The sequence below is a fragment of the Marmota monax genome, unplaced genomic scaffold (assembly GCF_021218885.2).
Source record: "Marmota monax isolate L192 unplaced genomic scaffold, Marmota_monax_Labrador192_F-V1.1 WCK01_AAM20220418_F8-fsc00001, whole genome shotgun sequence".
Lineage (NCBI taxonomy): Eukaryota > Metazoa > Chordata > Mammalia > Rodentia > Sciuridae > Marmota > Marmota monax.
This window is the reverse complement of record NW_026693777.1, coordinates 9822292-9837593: the sequence shown is the minus strand read 5'-3', so window position 1 is coordinate 9837593 and position 15302 is coordinate 9822292. Positions and strand designations below refer to the sequence as shown.

The 15302-nt window shown below is 35.8% G+C and overlaps 1 protein-coding gene across 1 annotated transcript; it reads left to right on the top strand.

The window, feature by feature from the left end:
* Fkbp3 (FKBP prolyl isomerase 3) lies at nucleotides 1-15127 on the top strand. The gene is made up of 7 exons (XM_046460881.2): nucleotides 1-157; nucleotides 2393-2494; nucleotides 3454-3561; nucleotides 10653-10788; nucleotides 11942-12009; nucleotides 13228-13325; nucleotides 14787-15127. The coding sequence occupies exons 1-7, from the start codon at nucleotides 50-52 to the stop codon at nucleotides 14839-14841; spliced, it is 675 nt and encodes a 224-aa protein (XP_046316837.1). The 5' UTR covers nucleotides 1-49; the 3' UTR covers nucleotides 14842-15127.
* Nucleotides 15128-15302: the final 175 nt, after the last annotated feature.

Below are 15302 nucleotides of genomic sequence, written 5' to 3'. Positions count from 1 at the left end.
CGTCGAAGTGAGGCGGGCTGGCTCAGTAAAGCAGAGGCGGCGGGGGAAGATGGCGGCGGCCGTTCCACAGCGGGCGTGGACCGTGGAGCAGCTGCGCAGTGAGCAGCTTCCCAAGAAGGACATTATCAAGTTTCTACAGGATCACGGTTCAGACTCGGTACCAGAGGCGGCTGGGAGGCCGGGCTGGCTCAGCTGAGGGACGTCTCACCCCCCCCCGGAGATGCCCATGCATTCCGTATTCCTCTGTGCCCCCGCCTTCGTCCTCCCCGGCCCGTGGCGCGGAAGGTCGGAGCGGCTCCAGTGCGCTCCCGCCTCACGGGCCGGCCCTACTTCCGCGGGGGAATGGCCTTATTTCCTGAGACAATCAGGCTGCAATCGCTAAATTAAAACTCCATTGGGATCCTTAAATGAGGGTGGAGGCCAGAAAAAGGAACCCGGAGATGTTGGTGGCTGAGGCGGGGAATAGGATTGGGTGAGACCCTGGTGCGGAATGCTGGCTACTAGAGAAATGGAGAGGAAATTGAAATTTACGTGGGAACTGTATGTGCACCTTGCTTTCCTCACCAATTCACTAAATAACAAACATTAATCCGTGTGGATTTTTCAAAAGCTTGTAGGTTGTGGTTGAACTTAGAAAAATATTAAACCTTTTTCATTTTCGAATTAACGAAGTTACGTGTACACAGTGGTCTCCCAGAGTTATAAACAGATTAAGAAATCTTTTTGGTATTCTTTATGATGTGTGCCCTCCATTTTTTAGCATAGTTTCTATCATAACTACCCAATTGTAGTCTGTGGTTATTTTTGTCAGACCTGACTTTTTTTGTCCTTCAGAAATGAAGATCCTTTATAACCTTCATAATTGCTGAACTACAAGTCATTTAAATGAATTTTCTCTAGTGATCATTCACGTATTTAAACCTATGTTTTAAAGTTATTATTTTCCTGCTTTTGGGAATAGGTGGAAAACACCCTATGTCAGGGATCTTATACCATTTTAATGAAATTATTTTCTCTTAAGTGAGTAATATTTCAACTGAAACAATAGAAATGAGTACAAATATTGTAACAATATCTCAGTATTGTCTTTCATTAAATTCTTATAAAACAGATCATCTCAATGTGAATCTAATGTCGTGTAGGCCAAAGTGGGACAATTCCAGAGATTTGTATTATATTTATATAACATTAATCATTTAAATGCATGTTCTCTGGAACATTCACTTACATAAACCTATATTTGCTATATTTTACAATCATCATTTTATTGATTACATCGAAGAGATGTTTATATTTTAGGTATTTTTCTTGAACTTTTCCTAAAGTCATGAGTGCTATGCAACTGATTATTTCTAGATAATCAACTTTATCTCCTTTCTCCAGTCAGCCTTTATCATTTAGAACATTTCTTCAAAAGAAGGAAAGCAAAAGCAAAGGGGGAAAAATGAGTAGTGATAATGTTAGAAACACTGAAGGACTAGGGATGTAGTTCCCTGGTAGAGTGCTTGCCTGGTATACCTGAGGCCTGTTCAGTTCCCAGTACCACAAAAAGAGAAAGAAAAACAGGAGACACCAAGGGACAACTTTGAAAAAGTAATAAAATGGAGAACTCTAATAAGGACCACAAGGCAAGAAAGGAAGCAAAATAAAATAAAATGACATCATGAAAATTATTTGACATTAACATTACCTGATTTTGAGATGAACCTACCACAACTTGATGTTTCAGTAGTGGTATTTTGGTGTCCATTTGTCAACTTACAGTCTTATATTTCAAAAAATAATAATAATAATTCTGATTACTGTGAGCTACTTAATACATTATAGCTAATAGTTCTTACCATGCAACACACTTTTAGCTAAATGCATTAAATGGATTATTGCATTTTATCCTTATCACAGTTCTTTAACAGATTCTGTTATTAATCTTCCACTACAGATATGGAAGGCTTGGTCCTCTGTACAAGATCAGAGAGGTGGATTTTAGCCAAGATAATATGACTTTACAGCCCATATATAGATAGATGATTCTGGCTATCTTGACCTATTTGTAACTCATTCTTAACCAGCTATGGGTTACGGATAGGTTAAGAGAGCCATGCCCAGCATAACTACAGGCTCCCAAAGCATTTATTTAATTTCTTCTTTATTAATACTTTTGAAAACATAGCTAACATTGAAAGGTCATTTGCTAATTTTTTTTGTTGTTCTTTTTGAGACAGGGTCTTACTGTATTGCTCAAGTTGGTCTCAAACTCTTAGGCTCAAGCAATCCTACATCAGCCTCTCAAGTGGCTAGGACCATAGGCCACATAATCACACTTAGCTCTAAACCTTATCTGAGAGCCTTCTTGAGGGGAATTATTTTGAGTAACCAGCTTTTTTCTTTGTAGTTTCTTGCAGAGCATAAGTTATTAGGCAACATTAAAAATGTAGCCAAGACAGCTAATAAGGACCATTTGGTTACAGCCTATAACCACCTGTTTGAAAGTAAGGTGAGTATTTTTACATTCTATGAGCAGAAATCATTTTAGAAATTTTATTTCCAAAGAGAGATTTTTAAATGCATTTATTTGCAGAATTGGGAGTTTTCCCACCTGCAGTCTTTCTTAATTATAATCATAATTGGACTAGCTGTCAAATCTAGCAAAACTAACCTGCAATATGGCACAATGTTTTGGTATTTTGAGGGTTTTGCTTTTTGTTTTGTTTTGTTCTGTTTCTGTGGACTGGGGATTGAACTAAATTGCCAAGTCTGGTCTTGAACTTGTGATCCTCCTATCTTGGCCTACTGAGTTGCTGAGATTACAGGTAGGCACCACTCTGCTCAGCATCTTCTGGTATTTTGAAAGGGACCAGATTTTTAAAAATAATTTCCTGACAACAGATTCTTAAATGATAAATCCATTAGTCATTTGGTATTATCATATGAAGCATTTACACTGTATATAAAATGTTATATGGAGGAAAGTAAGGTCCATTTCACTACAGAATTTAATGACTGGTTCTGATTTAAGATGAGCCTTTAGAAAAACATTTTAATGTATTCTGTAATATTTGTTCACTATGAAATGATCATCTTCCACAGAAAATAATCTTTATTAAGAAGCTGTTTGAAGACTGGGGATATAGCTCAGCTAGCACCACAAAAAAGAAAAAAAAAAAAAAAAGCAGCAGCAGCAGCAGCTGTTTGAATAGTATTCATATCTCACAAGTCTGAGTTGGCTTTTCTAAAGGTCATGTTTCTTATTTCAGAATTTATATTGTTAGCTAATCTTAGTATCATGCTTTATTAAAATACTTAACATATTTCTTCCTTTGTTCTTAGGTGAATTAAGTTTGTGTTATATAACCTGTATTCATCATGCAGATACTTATTGAGAGGCTAAAAATCTGAATGTCCCTCCTAACGTTTAGCCTGTCCTGAATGTTAATGTTAGAATATTTTTTACAGCGATTCAAGGGTACTGAAAGTGTAAGTAAAGTGTCTGAGCAAGTTAAAAATGTGAAGCTTAATGAAGATAAACCCAAAGAAACCAAATCTGAAGAGACTCTGGATGAGGTTTGTCTATAATATTTTCATCTTTTATTACTCAAGTCAATTTTAGAAATATTGTTTCCTTCTAGCACTGACTTTTCAGAGGGATGGTTGAATACAGACACTATTACTGAGCCAAACTCGGAATTCTGGTATGCCATCTCTCTTGGGTATTAGGCTAGAAATCCAAAGAATCATTTCTTTACAAATAGTAGCTTATCTTGTGAAATACTTCTTTGTATTTAATATTGCCTCATGTCTGGCCAGATCTTCTGAGCTTTGAAAGCTATTTAAAGGACCTGATTCTCTAGCCAAATTGGACTGAGTAAAAGAAACTTTTTTTTTTAATAACTATTTTTAGCTTTTTCTAATGTACATGGTATCCCTGGCAGTGGAAATAATTTAATCCTGGCTATACAGTATGGATTCATTTGTCTCATCTTTTCCAGCCCAGATTTTATATTTTGATGCAAAGATTCAAAGAACCAGATAACAGCATTTCTGCATCGAAATCCTTAAGAGCTACGTGAATAGAGCTAAACTGACTATAATCTTTGCATTTTTTATAACATATCAATGAGAGCAATCTTGGTAATAGTAATTTATTTTTAGTTCTTATAAACAGGCATGGCCTTTTGATGAAGATATAGCATTTGGGTATTTGTGGACAGTGAAATTTCAGGTAGACATATAGATGTTTTTATGATTAAAATAGTTAATTTTGCATGATCTCTTCATATTGGTTGAAAAGCACAAATTAATATGTGTGGGTATATACACACATTAAAATATTTTGGAGGTTTATCACAACTAATGTTTGGTAAATGTAATATCTCCTGAGCGGTTACTAAGGTACATAGAACCATAATTACTGAAGGGTTGCAAAAACAATTGGCACATTACCTTCCAGAAAATTGGGATGAGGGTGGTATTAGGAGACAGATGTTACATCCTTAAAGGGTCAAAAAAAAAAAAAAAAGAATTCCAAATGAAAGGCAAATTTTTAAGGCCTAAAGACAATATAGAGAGGTCATATGGGGGTCCTAAACTCATTTTATTTTTCTTTTTTCATGATACTGGGGATTGAACTTGCACATGCTAGACAGTGTTCTGCCTCTTATCTCTAGCTATCAGCTGTATGATTTTCTGTAAGAGTTGTAGTTATAATCATTCCCTTCTTCCCTACTTAAAAGTTCTGTGAATGTTTGACTTTCCTTTTCCTTCACATGACTGTAATTATAACCATTCCTTTTTTTACAGTTTAAATGTTCTCCCTTTTCATACCTCCTTCTGGACTAATGCTCTCAAATATATTCCTTCTTTTAAAATCTATCTCATTTCCATTTTAAAGCAGCCAAGGCCTCAGAAGTTGTTAGAAAAGCTGATTTCTTGCCTTTAATTTTCTTCATCCATTTAGTATAAAAATGGTCATTCCAGTAAGCTATCTAAAGAATTATATTTAATAAATAGTAAAGTAATACTTTTTTAACCATACCCTATTAAAAAAGAAAAGCTTTAGTACAGTAATTCTGTGCTTTGTAGAACTATACTGTTCAATACAGTAGTCACTACTTTTGTTAGTCAGCTTTTCATCACTGACAAAATACCTGAGTTAAAACAGCTTATAAGGAAGAAAGGTTTATTTTGACTCACAATGTTGGTGGTTTCAGCCTATGGTCAGTTGGTCAGTGGCTTTTCATCCTGGTGTGAGCACTTTGTGGAGGAAGCCCTGAACTCATGACAGGAAGCAAAGAAAAACTGGAAGTGTCTAGGGTCCCCCAGTCCCCTTCAAGGGCATGTCCCCAGGAAGCTAACTTTCTTTCACAGGGCCCCACCTTGTAAAAGTTCTACCACTTCCTAGTAGCACCATAAACTGGGGGCCAAGCCTTCATCACATGGGCCTTTGAGGAACATTCATCATCCAAACTATAAGCCAGGAGCGGTAGCCCACACCTGTAATCCCAGCTGCTCGGGAGGCTGAGGCAGAAGGATCACAAGTTCAAAGCCAAACTCAGCAACTCAGCAAGGCCCTAAGCAACTCAACAAGACCCTGTCTCTAAATAAAATATTTTTTTAAAGGGATAGGACTGGGGTTGTAGCTCAGTGGCAGAGTGCTTGCCTAGCAGGTCTGGGGCACTAGGTTCAATTCTCAGCACCACATAAAAATAAATAAATAAAGGTATTGTGTTAATCTATAACTAAAAGTATTTAAAAAAAAAAAAAAAGGACTGGGGATGTGGCTCAGGGGTTATGCACCCCTGGGTTCAATCCCTGATTTAAAAAAAAAAAAAAAATCTCAACCATAGTACTAGCTTTATGTTGCTACAGAGCACTTTGGCTAGTTCCAATTTAGATTTACTTTAAGTTATTTTCTTAGTACACATTTACTCAAGCTGTGGCTTTTGACTTAGGGGAACAGCCTACGTTTCATTGAAAGTGGTAATCCTCAAACTGAACTGGATAGCCTATGGTTAGGTGGTCAGTGGCTTTTTATCCTGGTGTGAGCACTTTGTGGATGAAGCCCTCACCTCATGACAGCCGGGAAGCAAAGAGAAACTGGCAGGGTCTGGGGTATATTTGCACTATCCACACCTTACTTTCTCTCCAGAAAATAGAGAAAATACCACTGTTCTTCTGATAGTTAAATGAATTGAATTAAGTCACTTGTATTAATACCTGACATCCCATATGTACTCGAGAGGTAGAGAAGTGGTTAAGATCATAGACTAGATACCCAGTCTGCCTGTTTCCAATCCTCAACCATTCAAAAGTTGTTAGACCTTAAGGGCTTGGATGTGGCTCAAGCGGTAGCGTGCTTGCCTGGTATGCGTGCCGCCCGGGTTGGATCCTCAGCACCACATACAGGCAAGGATGTTGTGTCCGCCGAAAACTAACAAATAAATATTAAAAATTCTCTCCCTCTCTCTCTCAAAAAAAAAAAAAAAAAGTTGATCCTCTGAGTCTTTGCCCATCCTTAAAAAACAAAAAAAAGTTGTTAGACCTTAAGCAGGTTACTTAACTATTCTGTCTTCATGTTTCCTTTATGTATTACCTACCTTATAAGATAGTGACTATTTTAAGAGTTAATGCATCTGAAGCATTTGAAATAGTACTAGATACGTAGAGGATGAGCAGAAATTAACTGTTAACATAAACATTAATTATCATTATCACTATTTCTTGAGGTGTTGTGGTATAATGGAAAGAACAGGGGCTTTGGATTCAGACAAACCCCTACTTCTCTACTTCTAACTACCTATGTGAATAAATTCCCTGAACCATCTGCAAAATAGTAAGTAGGTGATATGCTCTTCAGAGAACTGTTGTTAGGTTAAATGGGAAGAAAAGTATGTGTTAAATGACTGGCAAATAATAGGTATTTAATGTCTAATTTCCCTTTCCATTGCTTAGTGTAGAAGTATATACATTCTAAGGTTTTGGCGCATATTGGATAAAATATAACAAGCAGATATTACCCATTTATCAGATTTTTTTAAGGCGGGGGTTTACTGAGGATTGAACTCAGGGGTGCTCTACCACTAAGCCACATTCCCAACATTTTTTTTTTTTTTTTTTTGGAGACAGGGTCTCACTAAGTTGCTTGGGGCCTCACTAAGTTGAGGAGGCTGTGTTTAAACTTGCAATCCTGCCACAACTTCCCAAGTTGCTGTGATTATAGGTATGCACCACTGGGCCCAGCTCATCAAATTTCTTGATATGTTAATAGTTTTTAGTTGAGGCACTGTTCAGCCTGGGCAGTATCTTTTGGAGTTATGCAGTACTAGGGATTGAACCCAGGGCACTCAGCACTTTACATTCCCAACTCTTAGTTTTTATTTTGAAACAGGGTTTCCCTAAATTGTCCTCCTGCCTCAGTCTCCCAAATCGCTGACATTATAGGTGTGTACCCCACACCAGTTTTAGGGGTTTGTTTATTTGTTTTTGTGCAGTAGTGGAGGTTGAACTCTGGTGGCTTTATCACTGAATTATATCCCAGCCTTTTTAAGTTTTTTTTTATTTTATTTTTAAGCCAGGTGCTAGAGGCACACAAGTATAATCTCAGCAACTCTGGAGGCTAAAACAGGAGGATTACAAATTCAAGGCCAACCTGAGTAAATTTGTAAGACCTTGCCTCAAAATTAAAAAGGGTATGGGTCAGTGGTAGAGCACTCCTAGTTTCAGTCCCCAGAACCAAAAGGTCTCCCTAAGTTTCTGAAGCTAGTCAAACTTGCCAAGGCTGGCTTCTAATTTGAGATGATCTGCCTCAGCCTCCCAAGTAGCTGGGATTAAAAGTGTGCACTGTTAAGCCTGGCAGTTTTCTAGGTCTATAAAATACAGTGAACTGGAGGTATTTTTAAATTATTCTTCAGTAAAGCTAAAGTAAAATTGACAGCAGGATATTTTTAGAACTACAGTCCCAGAAAATAGACTTTTCCATAAAGAAAACAGATAATTTCATATCAAAGAATTTAAATGCTGAGAATTCCTTGCTTGCAATCACCCCACTTAAAACAAAAGATACTTGATAAATACATAACTATATTAAATCACTTTTAAATGTTCTTAATAGAGACTTTTAATAAGAAAGTTTCAATTTTCTTTCTAGTGGTATATTTCTTCAATCTTTGTTTTAATGAAAATTTGAATGTGTATTAATCTAAGTGGTATAATTTATAGTATATCCTAAAGGGAAGCTGGATTTTTCTGAAAAAATCACATAAGATAGTATTAAATTATTGAGATTACCAAGTGCTTATTTTGTTTGTAAACCACATGTTAATTTCCAGCCCAAATCACAAGAGTAGTAAATGCCAATTTATTTTTAGTGGATATTCATATGAGCTGAAGATATATTTTCTCCTATGTAAGAAGTTATTCATTTTCTTCACCATTCAACATTTCTTAAAAATCAAGTATATTGTAGACTTAAAACATTTTCCAGCCTCGGAGTAATGACATTTTGTATGAACAATTAATTCTTTGTTGCTGGGGCTGTTCCAGGCTGAAGGATGTTTAGTAACATACCTCACCCCTACCCACTAGGTGGCAGGAGCATCCTCTCTTCCCCAGTCCTTCTCACTAGTAACAATTAAAAATGGGGCTGGGGACATAGCTCAGTTGGTAGAGTGCTTACCTTTCATGCACAAGGCCCTGGGTTCAATCCCCAGCACCACAATTAAAAAAAAAAAAAACAATTAAAAATGTCTCCAGATCATACTGAGATGTCCCTGGGGAAGCAAAATTGCTTGTTTGAGATCCCCTGATCTAGACCTTAGAGTTAAGAAATTGCAATGTGGGGGCCTGGGATTGTGACTCAGTGGTAGAACACTTGCCTGCCACCTGTGAGGCACTGGGTTCCATTCTCAACACCACATAAAAATAAACAAAATAAAGGTATTCTGTATATCTACAAATACACACACACACAAGTGTGTGTGTGTGTATATATATATATATATATATATATATATTTTTTTTTTTTTTTTTAAGAAATTGCAACATGTGTATCAGGTGTTGCAATAGAGGTTTACAGAAGGCATTGTAGAGACACAAAATTATAGCTGCTAGCTCTATTAACAGTGGATAGAATTCTACAGATAAGGAACCTGCATGTATGCCTTTCAGTGTACACAAGTGTAGCAGTAATAATTAATTTCACTCCAGCAACTGAGTGGAGGACTGACATTGTCAAAAGTAAACACAGACTTTAAAATGGTGAAAACGGACTTTTTTCAGTCTGCTGGCAAAAAAGAAAAGTTACATTCTGAATTGTGTAAAGGTGATTGGGCCTTTTGAGGAAATAAGTGAAACCCATCTGGGTTTGCTATCCAGCCCTTGAAAAGTTTCAGGCTACTGATAACCTCCTACACATATTAGGAGACTGGGGCCCTATCAAGTGGTGGCTAGAATGATTTTTTATACAGCTTTGAGTTTTCTCAGGCAGGCAGGCACTTTAAGGAGGGAGAGGAATCATCCTAGAAATTAGACCTTGAGCTGTTTGAAACTGTTTGTGCTTGTTTAAGACTTCACAAGTCTAGGTTTAGAGTCTAAGGTCCAGAAAAGACTTATGGATCCTGGTTAGAGTTTGGTCAAATTTGCAGGAAGATCACACTTCTACTTGTAAGTTTTGAAAAGAAATAAAACTCTGAACTAAGAAAAGTGAGAAAGTGAATAAAAATTTATGACTTCACCCAGAGAAAACACTATTTCTTTTGCTTTCCAAACTTGGGAACCAGATAGATTTGAAGTTCTTTATATCCAGCCGTGTCTTCTCTTCTTGTATTATGAAATTTAGGAACCAAAAACAGATTTGGATAATGCAGATCCCTCCCTTTCTGAATGCAAAAACCAAACAGATTTAGGTAAAGAGAATACTTTCACATTTGCTGTAACTCCCCTTCACACCCCAAGATTCTTGACAGATCATCTCCTCTATGCTCTCTTCACTTATGATTAGGTCATCCTGTAGCCACCGGCGCACCCCCACTCCCAAGATCCTGATAATTGTTAGACCTGGTTGGGCAATTTTGGTAGGTAACTTTGTTCTTTGTGTGAACTTATTTTCAAGTTCAAATACAAAGGCAACATCATTGTATTTCCATTTTAACTGAACATAATATCTGGCAATAATTATTGCTAAAACAAACCTTTGGAAAAAGTCACAATATTTTATTCATTGCCTATGATTTTATAGGAAATTAGTAATTATTATTTTTCCAACCCTAAGAAATAAGTGACTTCATTTTATGGTTTGATGAATAATTAAGACTCTTGCCAGAGGTTTCCAAGATGCTGGAAGTTATTTGAAATTAAATTGTAGGTGGGGCTGGGGTTGTGGCTCAGCAGTAGAGCGCTTGCCTAGCATGTGCGAGGCGCTGGGTTCAATTCTCAGCACCACATAAAAATAAAAAAATAAAGGCATGTGTCCAACAACAACTAAAAAAATTAAAAAATTTAAAAAAATTAAATTGTAGGTATAGAAGTTACTAATAATTTCATCCCAGATGTAAAATGAGATAGTTTCTTTAATTCATAGAAGTTGACTAGAGGTAAAGTAAGTACTTTGTCATCTAAGAAGGGCATAAATTAATAACTGTATGTTGATTTATTTTTAGGGTCCACCAAAATATACAAAATCTGTTCTAAAAAAGGGAGATAAAACCAACTTTCCCAAAAAAGGAGATGTTGTTCACTGCTGGTATACAGGAACACTTCAGGATGGGACTGTTTTTGATACCAATATTCAAACAAGTAAGTCTCAATGTAATCATACCTTTTTGCCTTCAGACATTGTCCATTTATATAGTAGACAGGATAAGCAGTTAGTTGGCAGTACCTTTTCCTTGGTTGTTAGCCTTCTTTCTTCCAGATGTCTTTTTGCACCTATGATTTACTTGGAGAAGGACTTCAGTTCATGGATTATTGTCTGGCTGAAGAACTTATGGTTATTGGAAAGCAAAAAATGAGGAACAATAGTCTAAATATGGTTAATGTCTATTTTAGTCCATTTTCTGTTGCTCTAACACGTTGAACGCCCGAGACTTGGTAATTTATGGCTCACAGTCATTGCTGCTCCAAGCATGGTGGAAAAGTAGAAAAGCATGAATATGAAGGGGATGGTCCTAGGCTTGCTTTATTAATAATTCCCTCTTAGGTAACCAATCCAGGCCCACAAGAATACTCCTCTGAGAAAATCATGAATCCTTCTTATATCCAGCTGTGTCTTCTCTTCTTGTAATCACCTTTTTTTTTTCCTCCCTTTGTGGTGGTGGGGATCGAACACAGAGCCTTTTGCATGTGAGGCGTGCACTCTACCAGCTGAGCTATATTCCTAGCCCCTCTTAATAGGCTCTTAATAGGCTCTTAATAGGCCCTTAATAGCCTTCTTAGTAGGCCCAACACTGCTGCATTGAAGACCAAGCCTCAATACACCATGGCAACATCCCAAAGTGATTCTTTAGTATTTTAATATAAAAGGGAAAAGTGTGCTATTTTAGTAGGATAAATATAGGTCCTAATCTTCTACTCCTCATTTAGATCATTATTTTTATATTTAGAAATTTTTTTTCTTTTTTTTATTTTTGCATTACAATTCTTAATATACCATTATACAATAATTTATCATATCTGTGATTATATATAAGGTATGTTAACACCAAATTCACATCTTCATAATATGTATTTTGTATAATGATGAGGGTCTCCTTTCACCATCCATGCTATTATTCCCCTCTCTCCCCCTAGAATTTTCTTGATGAATTTACCTGGCTTTCTGAGTAGTTATTCCTTTTCAAATATATTGCATTACAATTCTGAGGTCAATTAAATCACTGTTTCCACTGGATCTTAATTTCTTAACACAACTAGAGTGTATCATTAATTAAAAGAAAAATCTGTTTTACAGGTTCAAAGAAGAAGAAAAATGCCAAGCCTTTAAGTTTTAAGGTTGGAGTGGGCAAAGTTATCAGAGGAGTAAGTAAAGAATAAGTTGCCCTATCTATATAAAAAACAGGGGTATTGCCTACCTCAAATTTGTTGAAAGATGAAATGAGCATAACCAAGCACAAAATATAATAAGAACTCAAATTAATTTCTTCCATGTCTAACCCTTTTAATATTTTTCTTCATAAGGAAATTCTTTGTGAGAATATTTGACTTTAAATTATAATCACTGAGAACATCAAACATTTAACAACTGAAATGTCTATTTAAATAGTTGTAAGAATTATTAACATAATACCTTTGTACTGTGGGCAAATGTAGTTCAGACAATTATATCCAGAACCCAAATCAGAATATAAAACATCTTGAAACTAAAGGTTTAATAACACATAACTTTTAACTGATACCTGCTTATACTATATATCAAGTTCAGCAATTTTTCTAATTCTATAACTTATTTGCATACTGGTAAATTTCTTCTAGTTCATCATATTATTAATTTCCAGATATAAAAGACCTTTATCCCTTGAGTTTCATTTGATTGTTGCATTTCAACAGAGTATATGATGTTTAGAATATACTCTATATGTTTGTATCCTAATACTTGAACTGTTTAGATAACTGGCTTTAAAATCCCAAATTTGAAAACTATGGGAGAAGCAACCCAGAATCCTTTATATAAAGTTAGTTTTACGTTTGTAGCAAGACAGTTTGGTAATCTTAAAAAGTTTTAAAATGCTTCCTAGTTTTTCCCTACAAAAATATCCTGAGTTTGTCCTATGATAGGTAAAAGTGGAACAATTTTTTAATAGTGGTACTAATAACAAAATGATGCTGCATGTTGCAGTACAAAAGTGATTTACACTTGAGGAGTTTGAAATCACTTTTTTCTTTTTTAGAAAGAGAATTTTTTAAAAATATTTATTTTTCAGTTTTTGGCGGACACAACATCTTTGTTTATATGTGGTGCTGGGGATCGAACCCGGGCCACACGCATGCCAGGCGAGAGCGCTACCGCTTGAGCCACATCCCCAGCCCGAGTATCACATTTATTAATAATATATCCTTATTTTTTTTTTTTCTATTGGAAATTGAAGACAAAGTTTTAGGGATTCAACCAAGGATCTTACCCTGAGGACATAATAAAATCCAAAAATCCCCTTTTAAAAATTTATCTACATTTGCTGTTCTTATATTGCATGTATTTTTTGAAATACATTATTTTTTATTTTTGCTCTTGGCCTTTAGTGGGATGAAGCACTCTTGACTATGAGTAAAGGAGAAAAGGCTCGACTGGAGATTGAACCTGAATGGGCTTATGGAAAGAAAGGACAGCCTGATGCCAAGTATCCTTTTCCCCCCTTCGTAATGAAAGGAAAAAACAAAAACTTGGGAAAGATCACCTGAAAGTGTTGGGAAAGATGCTGTCTAGTCTAGGATCCAGATGAGAAATGAGGAATCATCTCCAGACTAGTCTTCAAGACTGTCCAACACATACAATATAGAGAATCTTTTTTGTCTTTTGTTGCCCAGGCTAGCCTCCAATTCCTGGGCTTAATCCCCCACCTCAGCCTCCTGAGTAAGTTGGGGCAACAGGTCCATGCTACCATGCCCATGGATAATAACTTCAGCACTTACTATTGGTACAAATTATTCAGGCTTCAGCTAGACTCATCCTTTTTGTCCCTTGATTCAAGTTCTTATTTCCAAGATCTTCACTGCAAATTTTAAGCTTTCATCTTTGAAAGACAATTCTTAACATTTTACTGTTTGAAGGATTTACTTCAGTAAGTTACAATGTCCAGTACAAACAATTAAAAAACAGGGTACAAATATAGCTCATGGTAATTTTATTCTACATTATAATTTAAGGTTATTAACTAGTAATTAGAACACATATTGGGATTACAAGTGGAAATGAAGACAACCACAGGACTGAGTAGTGTTAATAACCATTTATTATCAATACTTAAGACACACTTCTGGTAGGCCAAGTTTGTGAACATTTAAAAACACAAAACGGCAAAATGACTCCAGACCATTCATTCAGACCAGACCAATTCAGCAGGTAAATGGGAATGTAGTTATTGCTATTGCTGGTTCCCTTCCTGTTGGCCCATTCAACTTCTAAATTTTGATGAAAAAAAATTTTTTTACAAGTTCTCTATATAGTCTTTTATCAGTTAAACTTATTTGAGAATAGTTCTCTGCCTTTCAAAACCAGATGGCCACCTGCAGCTTCCTCTCAATGTGAAGAAATATCTTTAAGACTAATCTGGTACACATAAATCACACCCTTTTCTGAATTCGGCATCTTTAAATTCACAGTAAATACCATGAACAACCTCATAAAACTGATATAGAGCATATATACTCAGTAGAATACAATGACTTTTTTTTTGCTTTTAAATTACTGGGTGGCGCTAATTTGGCAGTATTAGTGAGGTATCTATATCTAGGTTAAGGGGGAACCTAGTAAAAGTTCAGCTTAACCTAGTTAGCCTACATTGATAGGTTATGATTTATTTATCATTAAATAAACTTTAGGGATCTCTAGGTTAGTTATATATTAGCTTCTGAATAAACTACAAAGCTTTTCCTTCTAGAATTAATTATTGGGCTGGGGAATGTGGCTTAGTTGGTAGAGTGCTTGCCTAGCATGTGCAATGCCCAGGGTTCAATCCCTAGCACTGCAAAAAAAAAAAAAAAAAAAAAAAAAAAGATTAATTACTGATGTCTTACATTGAGGTTATTGGGGATAGAAAAGAGGTACATTTTTATCAAATTTACCTTGACTTTTTCAACAGAATTCCACCAAATGCAAAGCTCATTTTTGAAGTAGAATTAGTGGATATTGATTGAATTAACCAAGTACTTGGGATCTAAAGATGACAACAACAGCAACGATAAAACTTGCCCTTGAAACTGAATTAGAGCTTGTTTCTGTTATAAGGGAAGAGTCAACTGGAAAATTCAAAGAGTTAAAAGTTATTTACTTGACCCCAACTTTTAAGAAATGTAATCCTTTATAAGTCCCTGAAGTCTAAAATATTTTATTATAGCTGCATAAAACTTTGGTTAAGGAGAAGAACTGCTTGGCCTTTTACCTCATGTAAACTAAAAGGCTCAATAAAAAATGTCTCCAGTATCTTGATTTGACTGCTTTATTGGTATTACTGTGTTAATGTTCTGATTAGGTAAACAGAACTAGGGACTTAAAAGGCAATAACTAAATAAAAATTACCTAGACAGCCTTGCCAAGGACATTAAATGATTGTAAAAATCTTAAGTGTCCGGCAATGATCAGAAGTCAAAGACCCAAA

Coding starts and splice junctions, on each gene's coding strand:
- Fkbp3 (XM_046460881.2), top strand. CDS start 50: ATGGCGGCGGCCGTTCCACAGCGGGCGTGGACCGTGGAGCAGCTGCGC. Junction 3,562..10,652: donor CTGAAGAGACTCTGGATGAG/GTTTGTCTATAA, acceptor ATTTATTTTTAG/GGTCCACCAAAATATACAAA. Junction 13,326..14,786: donor AAAGGACAGCCTGATGCCAA/GTATCCTTTTCC, acceptor CTTTTTCAACAG/AATTCCACCAAATGCAAAGC.